Source organism: Diorhabda carinulata, chromosome 3, assembly GCF_026250575.1.
Source record: "Diorhabda carinulata isolate Delta chromosome 3, icDioCari1.1, whole genome shotgun sequence".
Taxonomy (NCBI): Eukaryota; Metazoa; Arthropoda; class Insecta; order Coleoptera; family Chrysomelidae; genus Diorhabda; species Diorhabda carinulata.
The window spans coordinates 31,110,180-31,129,000 of NC_079462.1; the positions used below are offsets into that span (position 1 = coordinate 31,110,180).

An 18,821-nucleotide genomic window follows, 5' to 3' on the forward strand; every position below is an offset into this window, starting at 1 on the left:
AGTATGTAGAAAAACACATAGGTTTGAGGTTAGTTCGTGGTAAATGTCACAAAAATACCAAACAGGATGCTCCGGCTCGAAAATCCTCACCCAGGTCCGAGGATACGAGGATTCAGAACAAATTTGGAATTAGAAATCTATGCTGCGCATGAATCTGATGGCAGGACAGGTTCAAACTAATGTCAAAAGTTTCTAAATTGTAATATATGAGTTTAGAATTAAACGAGCTTTTAGCATGGCGATCCTGCCAGTACTTTAGTAATTAATAATATAGTTATTTAATTCAGTCTCATTCCGAAAACAAAATTTACTTCCAAGAAAATTTCATCGAAGGGCAGTAGGCTATACTGTGTTAATCGTCGTTATATGAAATTATTGTATCGGTCGAAAAAGTGCGTAAATTTTAAAATAATACAAGAAGCTTCCCGAAATCAAGAGCTCGTCTAGTGTATTGTAAACTCGAGTGAATGGGCAATTGTGTATGGCAGGGGTGTCAATTTCTCGATCGATAATGTCGAATAAGTGTCGTCCAACTTTGTCACATCATGTCGTGTCGAGTCGAACCGAAACCGAATCATGTCGGTCCGGTTCAAAGGCAGTCAGATCGAAAGCAGCTGTGAGGACGTGTGGTTTCAACGTCAGTTCGACTTTTGCTAGTGAGGAAGAAATTATTACATTTATTAATAATGATAATAAAAGTCATGACGAACTTATCATTCGGTATTGGAAAAGAAGTACTGGTTAATATAGACAGGCCGAAAGTCGAACGTAAAGTGTGAACACAGCTTAACATTTCATTTATTTAATTACATTGATATATATTAAAAATTATATCCAAGTAATAAAAGTGGATAATTATTTTGAGCTTGAGGATCCAGATATCCGACTTGTTTTTTTGTTCATTGGTGTCAGGTATCATATCTGATATGAGAAAACATCTGCTCAAATAAATAAATGCTCCCAAACATGCACATGCTTTGTTTAATTCCTACCAAAAGATATTATTTCCTAATAAAAGAAATAAGCATATTGTTGGCGGAAAATTCAACTTTCTTGATGTCATTTCGAGGTAGGCAACACTGTAAAGAAATCTGAATTAGAGCCTTCCATCTATATAGTACATGGACACTCGTACACGTCGTATCGTAAAACAACATTGTGAATTGGGTGATGAAGTTGTACTTTTATTGGCTATTCCTCGACGGGGTATGTTTGTGCCTTCTCAATATTATCCAAACAAATGAGCCGTTTTCGGCACGAATCGAAAGGTCTCTTAATTCAGTATCTGTCTTATATAATGAGATATTTACATATTTGAAAGCACTAATTGTTTTGGATCGCGGAATTTGTATGGACTCGTGTATGTGTATGTGTATATAAAAAAAATTGCACCCTCAAATTCTCCAAGTGTTGGATTTCAGGTTTAAATGGCAAGGGGTGTCAGATAAAATATTCATTGAAAATTTATGAAAAACGATTAGTGTTATAAAAATGAAACTTTATGGAAACAAACCCCAAATTTGTTGGCTTTTTGTGACATGACAAAGTCTTTTCCTTCGTGGTTTACAAATATTTCTTGAGGTTAAATATTTCTGGGTATTGACAATACCTTGTATAAAGTATAATCTCTCGACACCTATGGAAGCTCACGTCTCAACAGATGCCAGCAAGTTAACATTTCGGTCTAGACAATCTGGATGAAGTGTCTCAATTATTTTACGTATTTTACTCCACTTTCACTTTACTCCAATGTATGTTATATTACTGTTCCAAAACCGGTTTTTTATCAATACCATTGAAAAAAATTGAGAAATAAGCACCTTTCCCGTATTTTAGAAATAAGTTGAATGTTTAACAAACACCGAGGTTCTTGAATGCATGAACAAAACTTTAGAAACATTCAATACTATAAATCACGTAAATTATAATACTTTGATCAGGTGATACAACATCGTGGTTAAAAAGTCTTCGTCAAGGTTTTACGCGCTGCAGTAAATGAGCTCGCGAAGAAGAAGCGCTTTTCAAACAAGTTTTACGTAAAGAGATTGGACACGTACTCGTATATGTGCAGTTCATATCCAGCCAACCTCCTTGGCGGAAATCTTCATATTCAATCCTTGACCACTAAACTATAGAGTGGTCAAACTATCCAACAATTTATTATTGCATACATTTTTTAACAATTTTGCATTATTAATATTTATGTCATGATTGTTTCTGGCAGCGTGATCGGCAATACCTGATTTTCCATATTTTAAATTACCTTTATGCTCTTTAAACCGGACAATAGAAGATCTGTTAGTCTGCCCAATATACTTTTCGTTATATTCACCACAGCCAATTTAATACATACCACTCTTTTCCAAATTTGGTATTTTATCCCTTAGGATGGCCCGACAATTGTTTTAAAGTATTGTTGGATTTATAAACCAATTCAAAATACACTCTACTAAATATTGCTTCCTATGCTTTTGTATTGAAAGGTATCAGGGCAAATTCCTTGCCCAGCTACATCCTCAATGAAGGTCTTTTCCTTATTGTATCTCTCGATGGCAAGTGAAAAGTGAATTAACCAATGTACCAAGAAATGGAGACTGGCCATTTTATGTTTTATATAATGAAAAGAATCAGATGGAATGTACCTGCTCGTAGCGGTGTTTTTCCTAAGTACAGCCTATTACTATTCCTAATTACTGAAGTACCTATCTGAAAATGGTAACTGTCCATTATTTTCCATTTCATAGGTGAACTTTATAAATGGATATTTGGAGTTAGCGTGAAATTGTGTCCAAGAAAAACTGAATCAGTATATAGCACACGATTGAAATATGGCGGAGGTGGTAGCATATCCACCATAATTTTAAAAATTATTTCCAGGCTTCTCTTTGAGTACTTTTAAACCAAGGCTACTCAACCTCTCAGGACAAGCGCATTGAAAACTTAATTATTAAGAAAATAAAATTAAATTATTGTTTATTAGGATCAAATTGTATCTTATTCTAAAATCTAAGTAAAGAAACAAAATTGAGCTTAAATTGTTTATACAATCAATGTGATTTGTGCCATTATTTACGTCACAAATATGTTGCTCAGTCAAGGATGTACGGTATTTATTTATTAAGATCTGACAAAACCTTTTTCCATACATATGTTGATCCAAAACTACTTAAAAACTGTGCTTTTGTGCTTTCGGAGACAATTTGTTAGCAAAAAGGTTTTTCAACGTATCATGATTTTGCAATTCAACAAGTTCTAATTGAATATTGGCAGAAGAAGTAACTATTTCAGCCAAACTTATCACGAAAGGATTTATAAAACCTTGAAATCTCCTCTCAAATGACTATGATAAGCATTTAATTTTAGATTGGTATTTAGAGTAATTAACAGAAACAATATTGAGTTCCTCTTTCAAATGTTTGGGGAAGAGAGCTAATTGAAAAGAGATCCAATTTTGCTTTGAATCCGCTTATCAAATTAAATATAGTCGGATTACCCTGTAATTTAAGATTCAAAATATTGAGGTGATTCGTAAGGTTAACAAAAAATGCAAGATCACTCAACCAGGATGTATTTTTCAGTAAATCAACTTCGAATGGTAAAACCGCTTTCTGCTCTAAAAATTGCGACACCTGTTCCCGCAATTTGAAGAAATGTTTCAACATGCTGCCACTTGAAAGCCATCGCACAGCACAATACAGTTGTAACTCTCCATATTCTCTGATTTCTTCTTCAGATAATAGCCCGAATTGACGTCTGTTAAGAGCTTTTGCATGTATGTAATTTATGCAGCGTACTACTAGATCCATAATGTGCGCCGCGGGATTTTTGTATTTGGTGCGTATTTTTAAACCACACGTGCTCGGGCCACTTAAAATTCCTTGGTCTGGGGTTGAGCAGCCTGGGTCTAAACAAATATACTGCGCTTGCAGACTATTCCTTAAGTCGGGTGCAAAATTTTCAACATTTGACTGTTACAACTAAAATAGTCCCATAAACGCATTCTAATGGATTTCAGAATTTATTGATTAAGTAATACTAACATTGAAAATTGATTAAATCTCTGACTTGAATATTATACAATTGGAGAAACTAACACTTTATTTATTTGTATAATACTTACTTTTTCTCAACATTAGACTTTGTCAAAATGCACCAATTACACCTATTGTTGTTTTCCGAACAAATATTCCAACAATCTTTACCGTTTCATTATAATAATTTATTCAGCTGAATAATTGATGAACAATTCAATTTAGTTTAGTATAGCTCAATAAAATATGTTGTATCTTGTATTTTTGGAAAACCGTAGAAATTTGTGATGTTGATTTGAATCCGGGATAGTAAATTTGAACATAATACATCTGTCAAAGCATAACGATTCAAGTATTTCGTGTTTGAGCGGATTGTGTAGGTAGAAATTTCCAATACTATACACTCTGTATACTATAAATAGTATTCTCAATCACAGTCGCATATCTATAATCACCTACTGCCATCTTACACCGTTTAATATTCAGTGTGAGTCTCGCTCAAGAGTAGTATCATAATATCAGTTTATTGGCCCATCGTGTATGAACCCACATTTTGTCTACCCTGACAATAGTGGAATGCAAACGGAATAGCAATTAACAAAACGACTATCAGAAATTTGTATAAATTGTTCAGATTATTTTCGTAATACGAGGAATGTACCAACAGTAAGATTTCCCAATGAATTACGGCCTCGAAAAAAGATACTGTCGAGCCAGACCGTCCGTCAGTGTTCCCAGCTCTCAATAATTCTCCCTAAAGCCCCATTCAAAAACCCCTAAAATCCCCACAATTACCAGGGATTTCCCATAAAAAATTTATTATTTTTAAAATAACTAATTAAATATTTTCAAGTAAATAACATTAAAAATCATAAAATGTCATTAAATAAATGAAAAATTTCGAAAAATCAATTAATAATTTCAGTCCGCAACATCTTTTTTTTTAAATTCTTTATTCATAAATTATCGAAAACTTCAAGTAACAAATCGTTTTCTTTAGATTCTGATTTTTTAAAATATTTATTTATACAATTTCTATTCGTGTAGTGAATTAATAAACACTGTCTCTTACGTTCTTAATTTATTCGAATACTATACACTACACTTAACTAATAATATACTATCTACTCAACTACTTAATTAATTTATTTGAATTCTTCGATTACTTTCGACTTACGACAATTTATCATAAACTAAACTAAACAGCGCTAAAGAAACTCCTTATATATCTCTCAAAATACTTCTAGATAATAAAGAAACAAAAAAACAAATCATTAGACCTTTCTAGAAATTATTAAAAAGGAAGAATGTAAATAAACAGCCTGCTATAAGGAAAACTTATATAGAATAAACATCAAATGGATTGCGCGGTTTATGAAAAGTATCCGCCGAATTTTAGAATACCACTGCAGCTAGGCAGGATCGGCTTCAGAACGGAGACGCGTTTGTAACAATATTGAAATTGGATAATTTCAACATTTTTGCGGATGGTTTAAATGTTACACATCCCATCCCAAATTATTCCTCCTAAATTTGGGGGAAACCCCTAAACTAGTAACCCTGCGGTTCACGATGCACTACGTTGCTTAGTGTTAGAGATGGAAGTGCTGATCGCCGCTCCCATAAAATGTGAAGTTTAGATTGCGATTGTCCAGAATATCAACAGCAAGCAGCTCAAAGTTCGGAGGGTCACTGTTCGTGAGCTTGTTGAACGCATTCTTGAAGCTTCTCCTGCCAGAATTGGATGAGGAACGTTGAGTTATCGCAAGATGGGTGCTTGTTGGGTCCCCCGAATGCTGACTGACGGACACAAGGAGCAACGACTCGACTGTTCTCGCAAGTTTCTTCAACAATGTTTATTAGTGTACTGAAATAAGGTTGAATTTGTTGATGCAAGACCACCAAGATATCCACTAAAAGCTTTCGGAAAACCTATTTCATTTACACGCATTCTATTCGCCTGATTTAGTCGTGGCGACAAACTTTTGAGGTTTGTGTTGTTGGTGTATTGATGTAGGTGATGATAAACAAATTTCGTTCAAAATCCAGAATTTATTGCAGAAAGCAAAACTGCTTAAATTAAGGCTAAAAGGTAATGTATTATTGAAGATTGATTGGATAATTACTAATGGATCATTAAAAAAGTTATTGAGGTATACGCTGATGTAAAATATAGAAAAAGTTCCGTAGGAAACGCATAAAAAACTGAGCAATAACTAATTTTGTCAAATTAAGAAACTATTCCATGCGGCGCGTTAAAAACGCCATAAAAGAGTAATTACCTCCTCTAGGTAGAACGAACCGAATTCCGAACAAAGGACGAAAACACATTTTCCCGTTCCCCATTTCATGTATACACAGACTCAATTTAATGGGACGGAAAAACGTGGAATCGGAGTAAAAGAAACAAGAGTAAAATGAACATGAGGCCATATTGATCCAATGGCGTACAATTTGGTGCGTGGGAAGCTGCAAATAATGACGTCACGGATATTCCGGAGGCGTGCAAGATGTCGTCACGTGTTATTGGGTGTTAAATTTATTTGTGAACTGCAGGAGACGAATGATGATGCTATTTCTAGCTTTCGTTTGGAAGAAGCATAGTCAAAATTGAGGATTTAAATCATAACTCTCGAAATTTTCTATACTTCATATAGATTAAGACATATATAGAATACTGTTTTATATATTTTTAAATTGATATTTCCATAGTTCTGAAAGAAACAGTATATTTTCACTAAAAGAAAGGCCGTTAAATTCACTCTTTTTGGGACGAAAAACTTTTTTAATACGATTATTAGAAATCCAAATAAGAAAAGTCCATCAGGCACTAATAGAATAATACAAAGAATTTCAAATTCACGAATGATTCGTTGGGTTGTTGAATCCAATCTAGCTCCATCCAATGTTGCTTTGCCCCGCCATTACGTTAGATTCTGTTGCGTTAAAGGCCGCTTGACAAGATGCAAGACAACGTGCAATGCAACGCAATACACAATATTTCTTGATCAAAAACATCTTCTTCTTCTTCTTCAACTTATTGTAGGCATAAGGCCTGTAGTTTCCAATTTGTCATCCTTGAGATGTTGATGTCCATGAATCCATCCATATTTTTGGAGCTCTTCCTAAAAGTCGTCTTCCTCTGGTCATCCTGTCCACGTGTTCGTTCCAAGCTCTTCTACGTTAACGTCCCCATCTGACTATGTCTTCCACCTCACATTCGTGTCTTATGTCTTTGTTTCTCTTTCTATCTCTTAGTGTGTACCCGCATATGTTTCTGTGTATTTTCATTTCTGTTGTTCGAATGATGTTTCACGTCTTCCGCCAATGATTTCTCAGTTATTTTTTTCATTTTCATTATGAGTTTCTAAAATGTTTCTCCATCCATTCTCGAATAATTTTTGTATGTCTTCTCATCTGATTCCAAGGCTTGTCCTACCATCGCCCAGGTGCTATTTCTGTCCATCAGACTCCAAGAACAACACAGCAGCAGATATAATTATTGCGAATGATGCACTTTCTCTTATTCACTTTACTTTGTTATTTTCATTTTTAAACCGATCCCAAAATATTGAATAACATTTGAGGTTAGGAAATTGTTAACTTTAAACGTGCAATATTCGTCCATTGAATTGATTTCTTGCAAGAAATTGCATGAGATTGTCTAGTAAACTACAACTCTACCAATGTCGCTCACAACAAACCGCATCCCGAGGCTATTAATATCATGAACGAAAAGTGATTGGAAAAAATTCATTTTACGCGGCTGTCAGTTTGAATTTTTAGAATTGGAAAGCGTCAGCTTTTTAGAAAAATTTCCTCCGTTTTTTCATATAATATCAATTTGATTTTATCTTTCCATATACGAGGTATATTCCATGTTATTATTTTAAAAAAACGTGTACAGATAAAAAGAAAAATTCCACAAAAAATCCACAATTTTTTTACATAGTTTCCGAAATTTTGTGGGCACTTGTAATAGCGTGGCACTAAGGGAAGATTCTAAGTTTAAAAAAAAATGAAGCTAATTATAATTATTTTTTTTCTGCGTGAACGAGATTTGATCCCACGACTGGCGAATCTGGAGGTTGACACTTTAGTCCGCTGAGCTAACGAACGCAATTAAAGTAGTGGGATATACTAACAATAATGAGCCACAAAGGAGAGCTACAAACAAACACACAAGATCTAAAACCCACATACAAGTGGAGCTAATATGAGCGTGTTAAAAACAACACTTTTGTCAGGAATCCTTGGCGCTTGTTCTGAATTGCGCTGCGCAATTTCTTGATGATCTCGCAGTTAACATGTGTATTAATTGTTTGGCCTCGTGGTAAAAATCAATGAGCAAAACGCCTTTCCTACTTCATAAACGGTGTAAAATGTAACTCCATTCCATTGATTGCCGTTATGCTTCATCTGAGAAAGAGAATCATCAGCTTCTCGAAAACTGAATTACATTGCCCTGCACTGCAATGCAAGCAAAGTATTCGCAATGTTTTTTTAAGAAATTCTTTCTTAAGCTTCTATAATTGCGTGAACCAATCATCAGTAATTCATCGTGCACTTGATCACGTCTTTCGTTGACCTATCTGACCCATCTTCTTACAGTAAATCACTCATAGCAAGTTACTTCGTTAAACTTTTTTTGTATTTAAAAAACGAAAGAGTGATCTGATTTCACAAGCAGTGGCATTTTCAAATAAGGCTGACAGAACGCTGAAAGAAGCACTACAAAAAACACATCGACATCAGCGATCTGAAAATGGCGTACGTTTTTTCTTCTTAACTCAAAGTAACTGCCGCTCATGCTCGGAACTGCGATCGCAGCGCAACGACTGATAAAAATAGAAACTTACCTTGTGCATATACCTCGTAATATTATTTTTATTTTGTTATTTTCACTATACATGTCTTATAAATTGTGGGTTGAAAAATATGTTTTGGAAATCTATTTTTATCATGTTATTATTTCCGAAAATTTTAGTGACTGAAAAAGATGCGTTATCAGATCAAAAGTTTCAAGCAGTACGTTCCATCAACATCGCAAACTTCAACGCAAATTATTAGAAAAATTATTGTGGGTTGATTTTTCCGTTAGCCAAATGTTTCGTGGTTCAATTATTCACCACATCAGTTTAACGAGATTTAGATCTAGATATAGACATTTCTTTTTGTGTACTTACCACCATTGTAAACCAATGATTATGAAATTTCGCGAATATGTTTCGAATATTTGACACAAATTCTCATCTTCTTTGGGATAATTTTAGTCGATTCTATAGAACATCATTATGGTCGCAACTTTTCCTTTTCATCTTCCCTTCCAACTTTTTCTTTAGAAAGAACGAAAGCCATTGTTATATTGTAACTTTCAATTCAACAGCCATAAATTGCTTTACGTGATATGACATTATATACTTACTTCGATGTTTTTTCAAATACGAGGGTTGATCTAAAATTTACAAAACATGAAATAGTTCTTCGGAAGTATAAGTGAGACTTTTGTGATACATCTATAGGTTTACAAATGTAGATAAGTTACTAAATTCACTATTTTTCATTCACATGCCTATAAATACTTCATATAACATTTTAATAATCCGGGAAACGACTCTCACACATGTTCAAAAATTGTCGAATTAAATTTTCATTTTCTAGATTCTGATTAGATACTGATACTGATTAAATACTAGTTAAATACTAGTTAAATACTAGTTTATGATATTATTTTAGTTACAAGATGAAAAAACAGTTGGAAGTGAAGAGTTTTCAATATTTAGGCGCGGATATACAGGGGGATTGAAATCAAGAAGCATATTATGTGAACGAAAGAATCAGGGCGGTATTTAAACACCATGCAAGGAACTGAAATTTTCTGGGAAGGAAAAAATAACGAAAAACATAGAAATGGACGTATATAAATCAATATTTCGACCTAACCTTATACATACTAGTGAAAGCTAAGTATTCACAAGTTCAAAAACAAAATTCAAGCAGCAGAGTCCAACATCGATTGAAAAACGAAATAATAGGAGAAAAATAAAGAATTTAGTAAGCTAGAGAAATGGAAAAGTGGAAACTGCTGAAAAAGAATAACATGGACATAGGCTATGAAAAAACTACAAGAAATTAAAACAGATATATTTCATTATAATAAGAAAATTTCAAATGTCATTTAGAATTTCAAATTTCAAACTGAAATATCAGATGCTGAGTTAGATGTTATGAGGTAATGGAGCTAGCACAAAGTGTAGAAATATAATTTGTTACCGACTAAATCCGCAAGTATACATGAAATTGTGAATACCAATAGGGTGGACCGACGAACCTTAATACTTTATAAATCCAATTATATGTCAACTTTATTGTCTCATAACTAGGAGATGTGAGAAAAAGTACGGTGAATTATCAGTTACTTCCACTGTTTCTATTCTAACTACTATGCCTTTTTTCCCAGTTTCAAATTTCAACCAGTTCCGACTAGGCAGTATGCTGCTATATCCGTTTTACTACGATCGTGAACAATGAATCTTGAACAAAGTTTGTTTCCATAGTAAAAAAAGTGCCAAATGTCTATCATATTTGTAGACAAATCAGTGTAGCCGTACCTTCTTTTGTATAGGTGCCGTTTTTTTTTTGGTTCACTGTATAAACGAGCGACGTTGAAATAGAGCAACAGATTGTGAAATTTCAAATGAAACTGCAATATATATTGCAATAAATGTATGTCGCGTCTACGTGTTTTTGAGTGTTCTAAGTAAGATGATCGAGAAGATGTTGAAAATGATTCTAAAATGTCGGCGTGTGTGCAAAACTAGTGCCTAAAATCCTCATATTTGAATAACAAGAAGCTCGTAAAAATATTTTTATTTTTAGACCACCCACCTTTTTCACCTCTTTCCTAAATCGGCATTAAAAGGAACAAGATTTGAGTCTATAGAAGCTGTGAAAGAAAAATCGTAGCGCGTTCTGAAAGAACTGGCAGAAAAACTTCCTGCACATTTTATTACAGTTTATCACATGTTTTCGAAGCATCGACTATTGTTCTCCAATTCTTTCTGTCCACCATATGTTTGTTCCAATCATGTACTCCTAGATTTTGTTTATGTTGTAGAATCTGATCTTCCCATTTTTTTTTTTTTTTTTGGTCTATCTGGTGATCTTTTCTCGTTCGGTCTCCATTTTATAATTTTTCTCGTGACATGACATGAAATACAAGTTCATTAGTGATAAAAATGATTTAAAAAAATCTAAACCTGTTAATTGAATGCGAAAATGAGCAAAATGTGGAAAGACACGTTTGTTAAAAGAACATACTGCTCTGTAAACAAGCTCGTACAGGTATGAAAGAGGTCTGAAAATGGGTCCATCATCTTCATCATAACAAGCTTTAAGTATCAAAAATCGGTTTTGATTCGCTTATTTTTGTCCACTGACATTTCTCCTGCCTGTCCACATTCACTCAACAGATTTAGCACTATGTGATTTGAAAATAAGAAAAGTGCTGAAAAAGAAAAGTTGTGACGACAAAAGCGCGATTCTAACCCATGGTAGTTACTTTTTCTATGCACTGCATTTTTAGTCATACCTCGTATTATATTGATTGTAAACGAGGTGTGTGTGTAAGGAAGTGAAAGGTTTGAAAATAAATTTGATATTAAGAAATTCATTTTCTCGTTATCATTTTCCAATTTTTTTAATTTGTTTTAGCCTTAATAGCAAAACATGTTCGTAATCTGGAATAAAGTTCACGTGCCATAATTTTTGAAAAAGATTTAATTCATAAGATATGTACTGCCTTGAGATAATAAGAAGTTGCGTGCAATTGGTAAATCTGAAGGATGGAACGAGAGAACGGTCTCATGAGGGTTAGAAGAGAAAGAGGCTTAGGTTGAAAATGATACAATGCGAAAAAAGCTAAAAATAAAGGAGATATACCAGAATCTCTAGATATGCGACCCAGATAATTGAAGAATGAATCGCTTTTATTTCCTTATCTCCAAATTTTACATAAGAGGATACGGTTTTATAACAATATAAGAGGACGTCCCTACTTTACATTCGGGAAAGATTGAATTTATACTCGAATGTCAAGGGTAGTAAAAAGTATCATATATACTTCTTGAACCTTCTTTCAATTTATTTTCATGAATAAATATTCTAAATTTTCGGTCTATTCTATTAAATAACATGTATTCTATAAAAATAATCTTGATATTTCAACTTATCTTTCGGTTTTATCAAAATATTACAAGGTATTGACTGAAATATGAATTAATAGATCACAACCAATATAGAATAAAATTAGTTTCATAAAAATTACTCTTGTCAGTTAGGCAACTCACATAGCAGCTACTAGTATAATAAATTGCCTATTTCGTAGAACCTCTACTTTCAATTTTCATTTTATGTAATGTAAATGTATTATGAAACTTTAAATTAAATTTTTATTACAATATTTTCATAAAAAGGCTCTATGGATACAGTTTATAAATAAATTTTCGTTCATTCTAGAAACTACTGTAATTCTCTTGTAAGCAATATCTTTTCAATTAAATTTAATTGTATTTAACAGTTTTCCTATTGTTATTTCCATCTAATATTTATTAATTTAAGGCATTTCAAGGTTGTTATATTAATTATTACGCAAAAAGTTATGAGTCAGATTAGTATTCAACAGACAAAACTTGAATAAATAGTTTAGGTATAAATGATAATAATATCTAAATATATTTAAAATAATCAATACCAGATTACTCAACTCATCTAATACGTATTTCATGCAATACATTGATTTTAACACGATTCATATCAGATACATCAAAATCTGGTTAATTAGTCAATCATTCAATGTAATATTTTTTTATAAAAATTTAACACTTCACAAAAAGTATTTATTTAAACGTAAAGTTTTGCCTTACACTTTCGTGCTATATGCTGTAGTGTTGCCAGCTTCACTATTTTAACAAGAAATCTACTCCAAACTTTTAAATAACACGAGTGTTTTTTATAGCCACGCATCAAATCAGGATTTTCTTGTAATGGAATTTCATTTTTATTAATCATGTCATTAATATCGGTAGTATCAATTCGACTTTGTAAAAGTATGGAAATTCAAATGAAATTAAGAATAATAAATAATTGGATATAGAGAATTAGATTTATGTGAAAGTATAAAGCTTCTCAACTATTTACAACACTACAAAAATTTAATATAACTCATTTCGTTAGGTCTCAATTATTGAAATTCTATTAATAAATAGAACAGACATGTAGTTGGATACTTATATTATCTGTCATTTTGTTTCTTGGTAAGAGAATTATGTGCTTGGCAACATTGGGTTGTTCACAGATTTTTCATTCGTGTTCAAGTAATTGATAAGTTTGTAGTGATTTCAAGTGAAATATCGTGTTAATTTATGAACAACTGGTGGTTTAAGTGAAAAATGTCGGACTATCCAACCAATTTTCCTCCTCAAACTTATTCTTCATCTTTTTATATCAACGCGTTAACAGAAGTAAGCTTTATTTTTATAGGTTAGGTTAGACTAAAAATATAAACATTGCATCTTATTTTTAATCTAGGTTATATAGAGTGAGTGCATTGCACCTACGTCCCATAGTTTAAAGGCGTTTTCAATATTTGTTTACATAAAATATAGAAAAAATTAAATCAAACGATCTTAAAATAAATTGCTTTAATATAAAAAATTTCTTATAAATGGGTTAATCATAAATAAACGAGTGGTTATTGGTGAATGACGTCAATTTAGACAAAAAATAGATGCATATTTGTATTTATGTCCTTCGCGTCAATTATACTGCAAATGAAATTATAAATTAGGTAGTAAAAAATTCTTCAAGAACAATTAGAAACGACAATAGGAAACAAATGTTTATTTACTTTAATTCGTTTACAGAAATCTCGATAGTTTTACAATGTATTATAATGAGTTCCTAGTTTATTTTAAATTGAAGCTAATTATAAACAGTGTTCATTTCAAGTATAATTCATATGAAGTGAAGTATAATTATTATCTACATTTCTATTTAATGATACCCACTATTATGATAACAGGCAATTTATATAATACTCTGGTAATAGTTATACCATGTAAAATGGTATGCTTTTTTTTCTAGACCAGATTAGCAAGTATCACAATCAAAATATTATTTTTCCCCTTGGTTCTAGTTTTAAATGTACCTATTTTGCATTGATATGTGCATTAATTATCCAATTAATTGATAAGATGCAACATGTCCAGTTAAAGTAGCAAGAATATCTAAACTCAATGTGGTGCTAATGACATTCTTTAGTTTAATCCCATAGTTTGTTTGTTTTTGTTTTATTAATTTGTTATATATGCTGCTATTTCGTTTTTTCTTTGATAGGGGGACAAAAGAGTTCTTGTATCTGAGAGTGATGAAGAAGATGACTCTAAAAGTGAGATTAAAGTTAAAAATTCACCAATATTAGATTGCTTCATATCCACGGTAAGTGTTTATTGAACATATTAAATCATACATTTATTTTTTATACATGAATTACAAAAATGTGTTTAATAAACTGCCACTTCCAGAGTTGCCAGTCATATTTGTTAAGTATCTGAAGAATTATTATATTAATATATTAATTATTATATAAGTATGTATCCGATTGTGTATGTGTGAATAAGGTTACTCCATTCATGGATTCTTTTAAATTTGTTTCTTAGCTAGGCAATATCTGAATTTACTATCACGTGTCTAGTTCTAAAAAACAGTTACAATTTCACAAGAAAATAATCTGAGGGGGCTAAATCTGGCGAATGGAGTGCATGAGGTAACAATTCAAACTTAATTTATTCTTTTCGCCATTGCAATAACGGATCTGTGAGCTAGTGTATTGTCTTATTAAAACAACACTTTCAAAATAGTCAATGAAATTTATCCCACGCTCATCCTAAAGAAATCATGATCTTGCCTGCAATGGTACGGTCTTTGCCTTCTTTAGAGCCGGTTCTTCCTTTCCAATCAATCGCTTTGATTGTTTTTTGTTTAGGATGTGAAGTTATGGGTCCATGTTTCAATCATAGTTATAAAACAGCTTAATTTCTGTGAAACATTGCTAAACACTTGAGGGAAACATTCTCACAAACTCACTCAGAGTGAAATCTAATTCAGGTTTTATATTGGTGGGGGAATTGCCTTTCAAATAAAAGTATTGTATCACCTCGTATTTAAAACTGATACAAATAATTTTTGTTTGAAACCTGTTAACTCAAAAGTTGTCGGTGAAATACATTGACCTCGTTGTATATATGATTTCACTCCATTTTGTGTATCTACTGTCAACGTTCAACAACAGTAATTGTATTTTCATCTAAAATAAAAAATTGACGTCTGGTATTTATTTAAAAATACTTTCATACCATTTATTTATAATTTGACCATCTTCTGATACAATCCAATCAAATCCGGTCTAAAAATAACTTTTAGTAGGAGAATATGAGTTGTCTAAAAAAAAGTCGATAGCAGCCGATTGATTTAATTCGATTTGTAGTCCGTAAAGGAATTTATTTGCCGATGAGTGAATTTGCGTCACGAAATTGTTCTCTTGACCTTTTTTTTTGTCGACGACCGTTTGTGAAACTGGGGACAAGGAAAAATAACGCTCGCTGCATTTCAATTGATGGATTAGCAAATAAATGCAATTACATTTAATATCGTCATTATTCAATGCGGGATCCATGGTGTTAAAGCCGGTTTCTGTATAATTAATTTTCATTGCTTCGTATAAAAACTGTCTATCTTTTCGAAAATATTGAATGAATTGTCTAAATAACACTTTTATACCTTTATACGGGGTGTACAGATTATTTGTTGTGAGCAATCCTCTATTTAATGTTTCGTTTTTAACTCGCTACGGGTTTTCAAGTGGCAGCATATCAGATTACTTTGGAAACATCCATTATGAACTGGAATGGCGAAAGAAAAAAGAAAATTATAAGTACATTTGGCCAATCCATTTGGCTCTACACCATCCGGTTAAAAGAATGGAGAATGGAGAAAAAGTCAATTTTGGCGGCATTCTTTTGATTTTAAAGGCATTCAACAATCCTCTCGACATCGCACCCAACTAAATCTAATAAGATGGATAGGAGAAATGATCTCTCAGTTTCGGGTATCCACTGCAATCAAGTTATTGGGACGATGGCGACCAGGAGCTACTCACAGAGCAGTATGTAGTGTCTAGTCGTTGACGACTCAATCGTAGAATTGATCAAGGTAGACTTGTATATACAGGCCTTTGGTGACTTGGTTATTTTTTGTCCGGTAAAAGTTATGCCCGTCTATGGGGATAAAAAAGAACCAAAAATAACCGAGCACGTTCTTTTTACCAGAAGACACCGCATTGGCATGTCCCTCTATCAATTATTATATTGGGAGACGTACTCTAGAGCCGTAATATAACTAGGGGTCACTCTGGAGGCATAAACACCAAAATAAAGTAGGCTACTGGTGTGCTTTGGGCATAAAGGCGTTTGGTTGTACTAGCGGTTTCTCACCGATGAATAAACTGACTAACATAGTTCATGAAATTCCTTGTTTAAATTGTGACAAAGAATACATTGGACATTCTAAGAAGTCACTTAATAATCGGTTTACCTTTCACAAAACTGACAGCAAATTATATCCCGATAGATGTTCGTTACCGAACACGTTTTTTTTTAAGTCGATTCAATGCCAAAGTATTAACAACAGGAAATAACTACTAAAATGCCTGTTAACGGAAATAAAATATATTAGGCAAGATGGTCCAAGTATTAAGAAAAAAAACTGATTTAAGAAAACTGGGTTGAACTACATTCGTAACGACCTAAACTAACATAACATTTAATTTTAAAAAAAGAATATCAATAGAAAAACAAAACCTCATTATTTATGGCGATTGCTATTTTTGGCGGCTGTTTTTTTGACTGCTATAAATATTTTGATAAAGTAGGTTGAAACGTCAAATTTTTAACTGTTATTTCAAACTGATTTGCTATGGAAAGAGTCCTAAAATCAAGATAATTCATTAGGAAAAACATAAAAAGGTCTAAGAAGTCTAAAAAAAATTATATATGTCGCCGTAAAATTCTAGTCGCGAGATTATAAGTGAAAATCTTAAATGTCAACTGTCCGAAGTCTGTCCCTGATTGGTCGACCTTACATTAGACCGTTCTGTGTCCACAGAGTTAGTATCAGTCAAATAAAATAAATGTACTTCAATAATTCTGACATCCCATGGTATGAAAATAGAAAAAAAAACAGAAACGTAACAATATTTTCTCCTCAAACATAAATTAAAATTGAAAAATAATGGAATTTTACAAAGCTTTACTTTGATAGACATGTTTTATTCACATTCAGGAACATTGGAACCGCACATATTGGCACCATTTATATATTTTTCAACCCAACCTAAATTGAACTAACCTAACCTAACAACAAACGAATGGACAAACAAATATGGCGTCGCGGGGTATATGCCGTTCAACCAATCAACGCGCGAAGTGCGTTCCGTTTCATAATTTGACGGTTTCACTTCGATAGATTAATATTTACCGAAAAATAATGCGTAAAATTGTAAGCAATATGCTAACCTAACGTTATTTACAATTTGATGGTGACATATATAAGCAAAGTCTATATTTTAAACTTTTATTCCACTATATTACCAGTCCTGATGATGAATACCAATTTATTCGAAATCTTGGAATATTTATTAGAAAAAAAGAAAACAATTTTGTGTTTCATTACCACAATGTACAAAAATATTAATTCCTTTGATTCAAATTTATGTTATTGTAAAAAAACTAAGAGTTCATACGAAAATAATAATATTTCTATAGTCATCTATTGATACAGGATGTTGTTTTATACGTGACCATTAAAAAAATGTTGAAATTGAGGAATAACCTCCAATTTCAAAAGTTTGTTTCCAAGTGAGTCGCAAATTATTAAGGTTCTCAAAATTGATTAAATTTAATCACTACCGAACATTCTCTAACTACCTTGTATATACATCTGGTGATAAGAGAATTCCTATCGACGTTCAGTGTAACAATCATCAGCCATTTTATTATTATTTCAATTAGTCACAGTTTTGAGTTCAACGATTGTGAGGCGAATGGCAAAGGTAAGTGCCGTTTTTGTTATTTTTTTTTCACATAATTGAACATAATTAGCATTATCGTTAGAATTCAATTAGTCTTGCATTAATTTAAGTTCGAACTCGTTGCCTTCACACGGATTCGTAAACAGTAGAAGAGAAAGAAGAATTACAATTTGACATGTGAATAGACTTAGTTACTTTATTGAATTTTATCCAGCTTATTTTTTGTGTACGAGGGGGATGCTATATATTTTCAGATACTAAAAGTCTTTTTAGGAAAATTTGTATTCGAAGCAGGGACGTAGCTTAGATGGACCCTGTATCAAAATTTATTGGGGGGGGACTTCAACTAAACTCTTTAATTGACAGTTGTTACTGCCTAATAACTTATTTGGCAAATAACCCGATTTATTTGGAGGTTTGATTTATTAGGGACTCTATTAGGAAGTGAAGAAATCTTCTCTGATTGAATAGACTATAGACACTTTTTTATAAGGTCGTGAAAAAAAGTGTTTGTTTGTAATAAACATTTTTTAATCGCAGAATTTCTTTTTTCGATCTGGCATGTACTCCTAATGCATTAAAATCTTATATTTATATGTATTGCATGTCCATTGAATAGGTATTGCATTCTTCTTCATATCTAA

At 32.4% G+C, this 18,821-nt stretch overlaps 1 protein-coding gene across 4 annotated transcripts in view; it reads left to right on the forward strand.

Moving 5' to 3' along the window:
- Positions 1 to 13,085: 13,085 nt before the first annotated feature.
- The window catches only part of LOC130891810 (inositol-trisphosphate 3-kinase homolog), a 119,413-nt gene continuing 113,677 nt past the window's right edge, over positions 13,086 to 18,821 (forward strand). For 2 of the 4 annotated variants that reach the window (XM_057796803.1, XM_057796802.1), the window contains exons 1-2: positions 13,086 to 13,552; positions 14,427 to 14,528. In XM_057796803.1, the coding sequence (XP_057652786.1) occupies positions 13,481 to 13,552; positions 14,427 to 14,528 (174 nt within the window). In that variant the 5' untranslated portion in view covers positions 13,086 to 13,480. Of the gene's footprint in view, positions 13,553 to 14,426; positions 14,529 to 18,100; positions 18,199 to 18,821 lie in introns of those variants that run through there. The other 2 variants (XM_057796804.1, XM_057796805.1) reach the window with 2 other exon arrangements.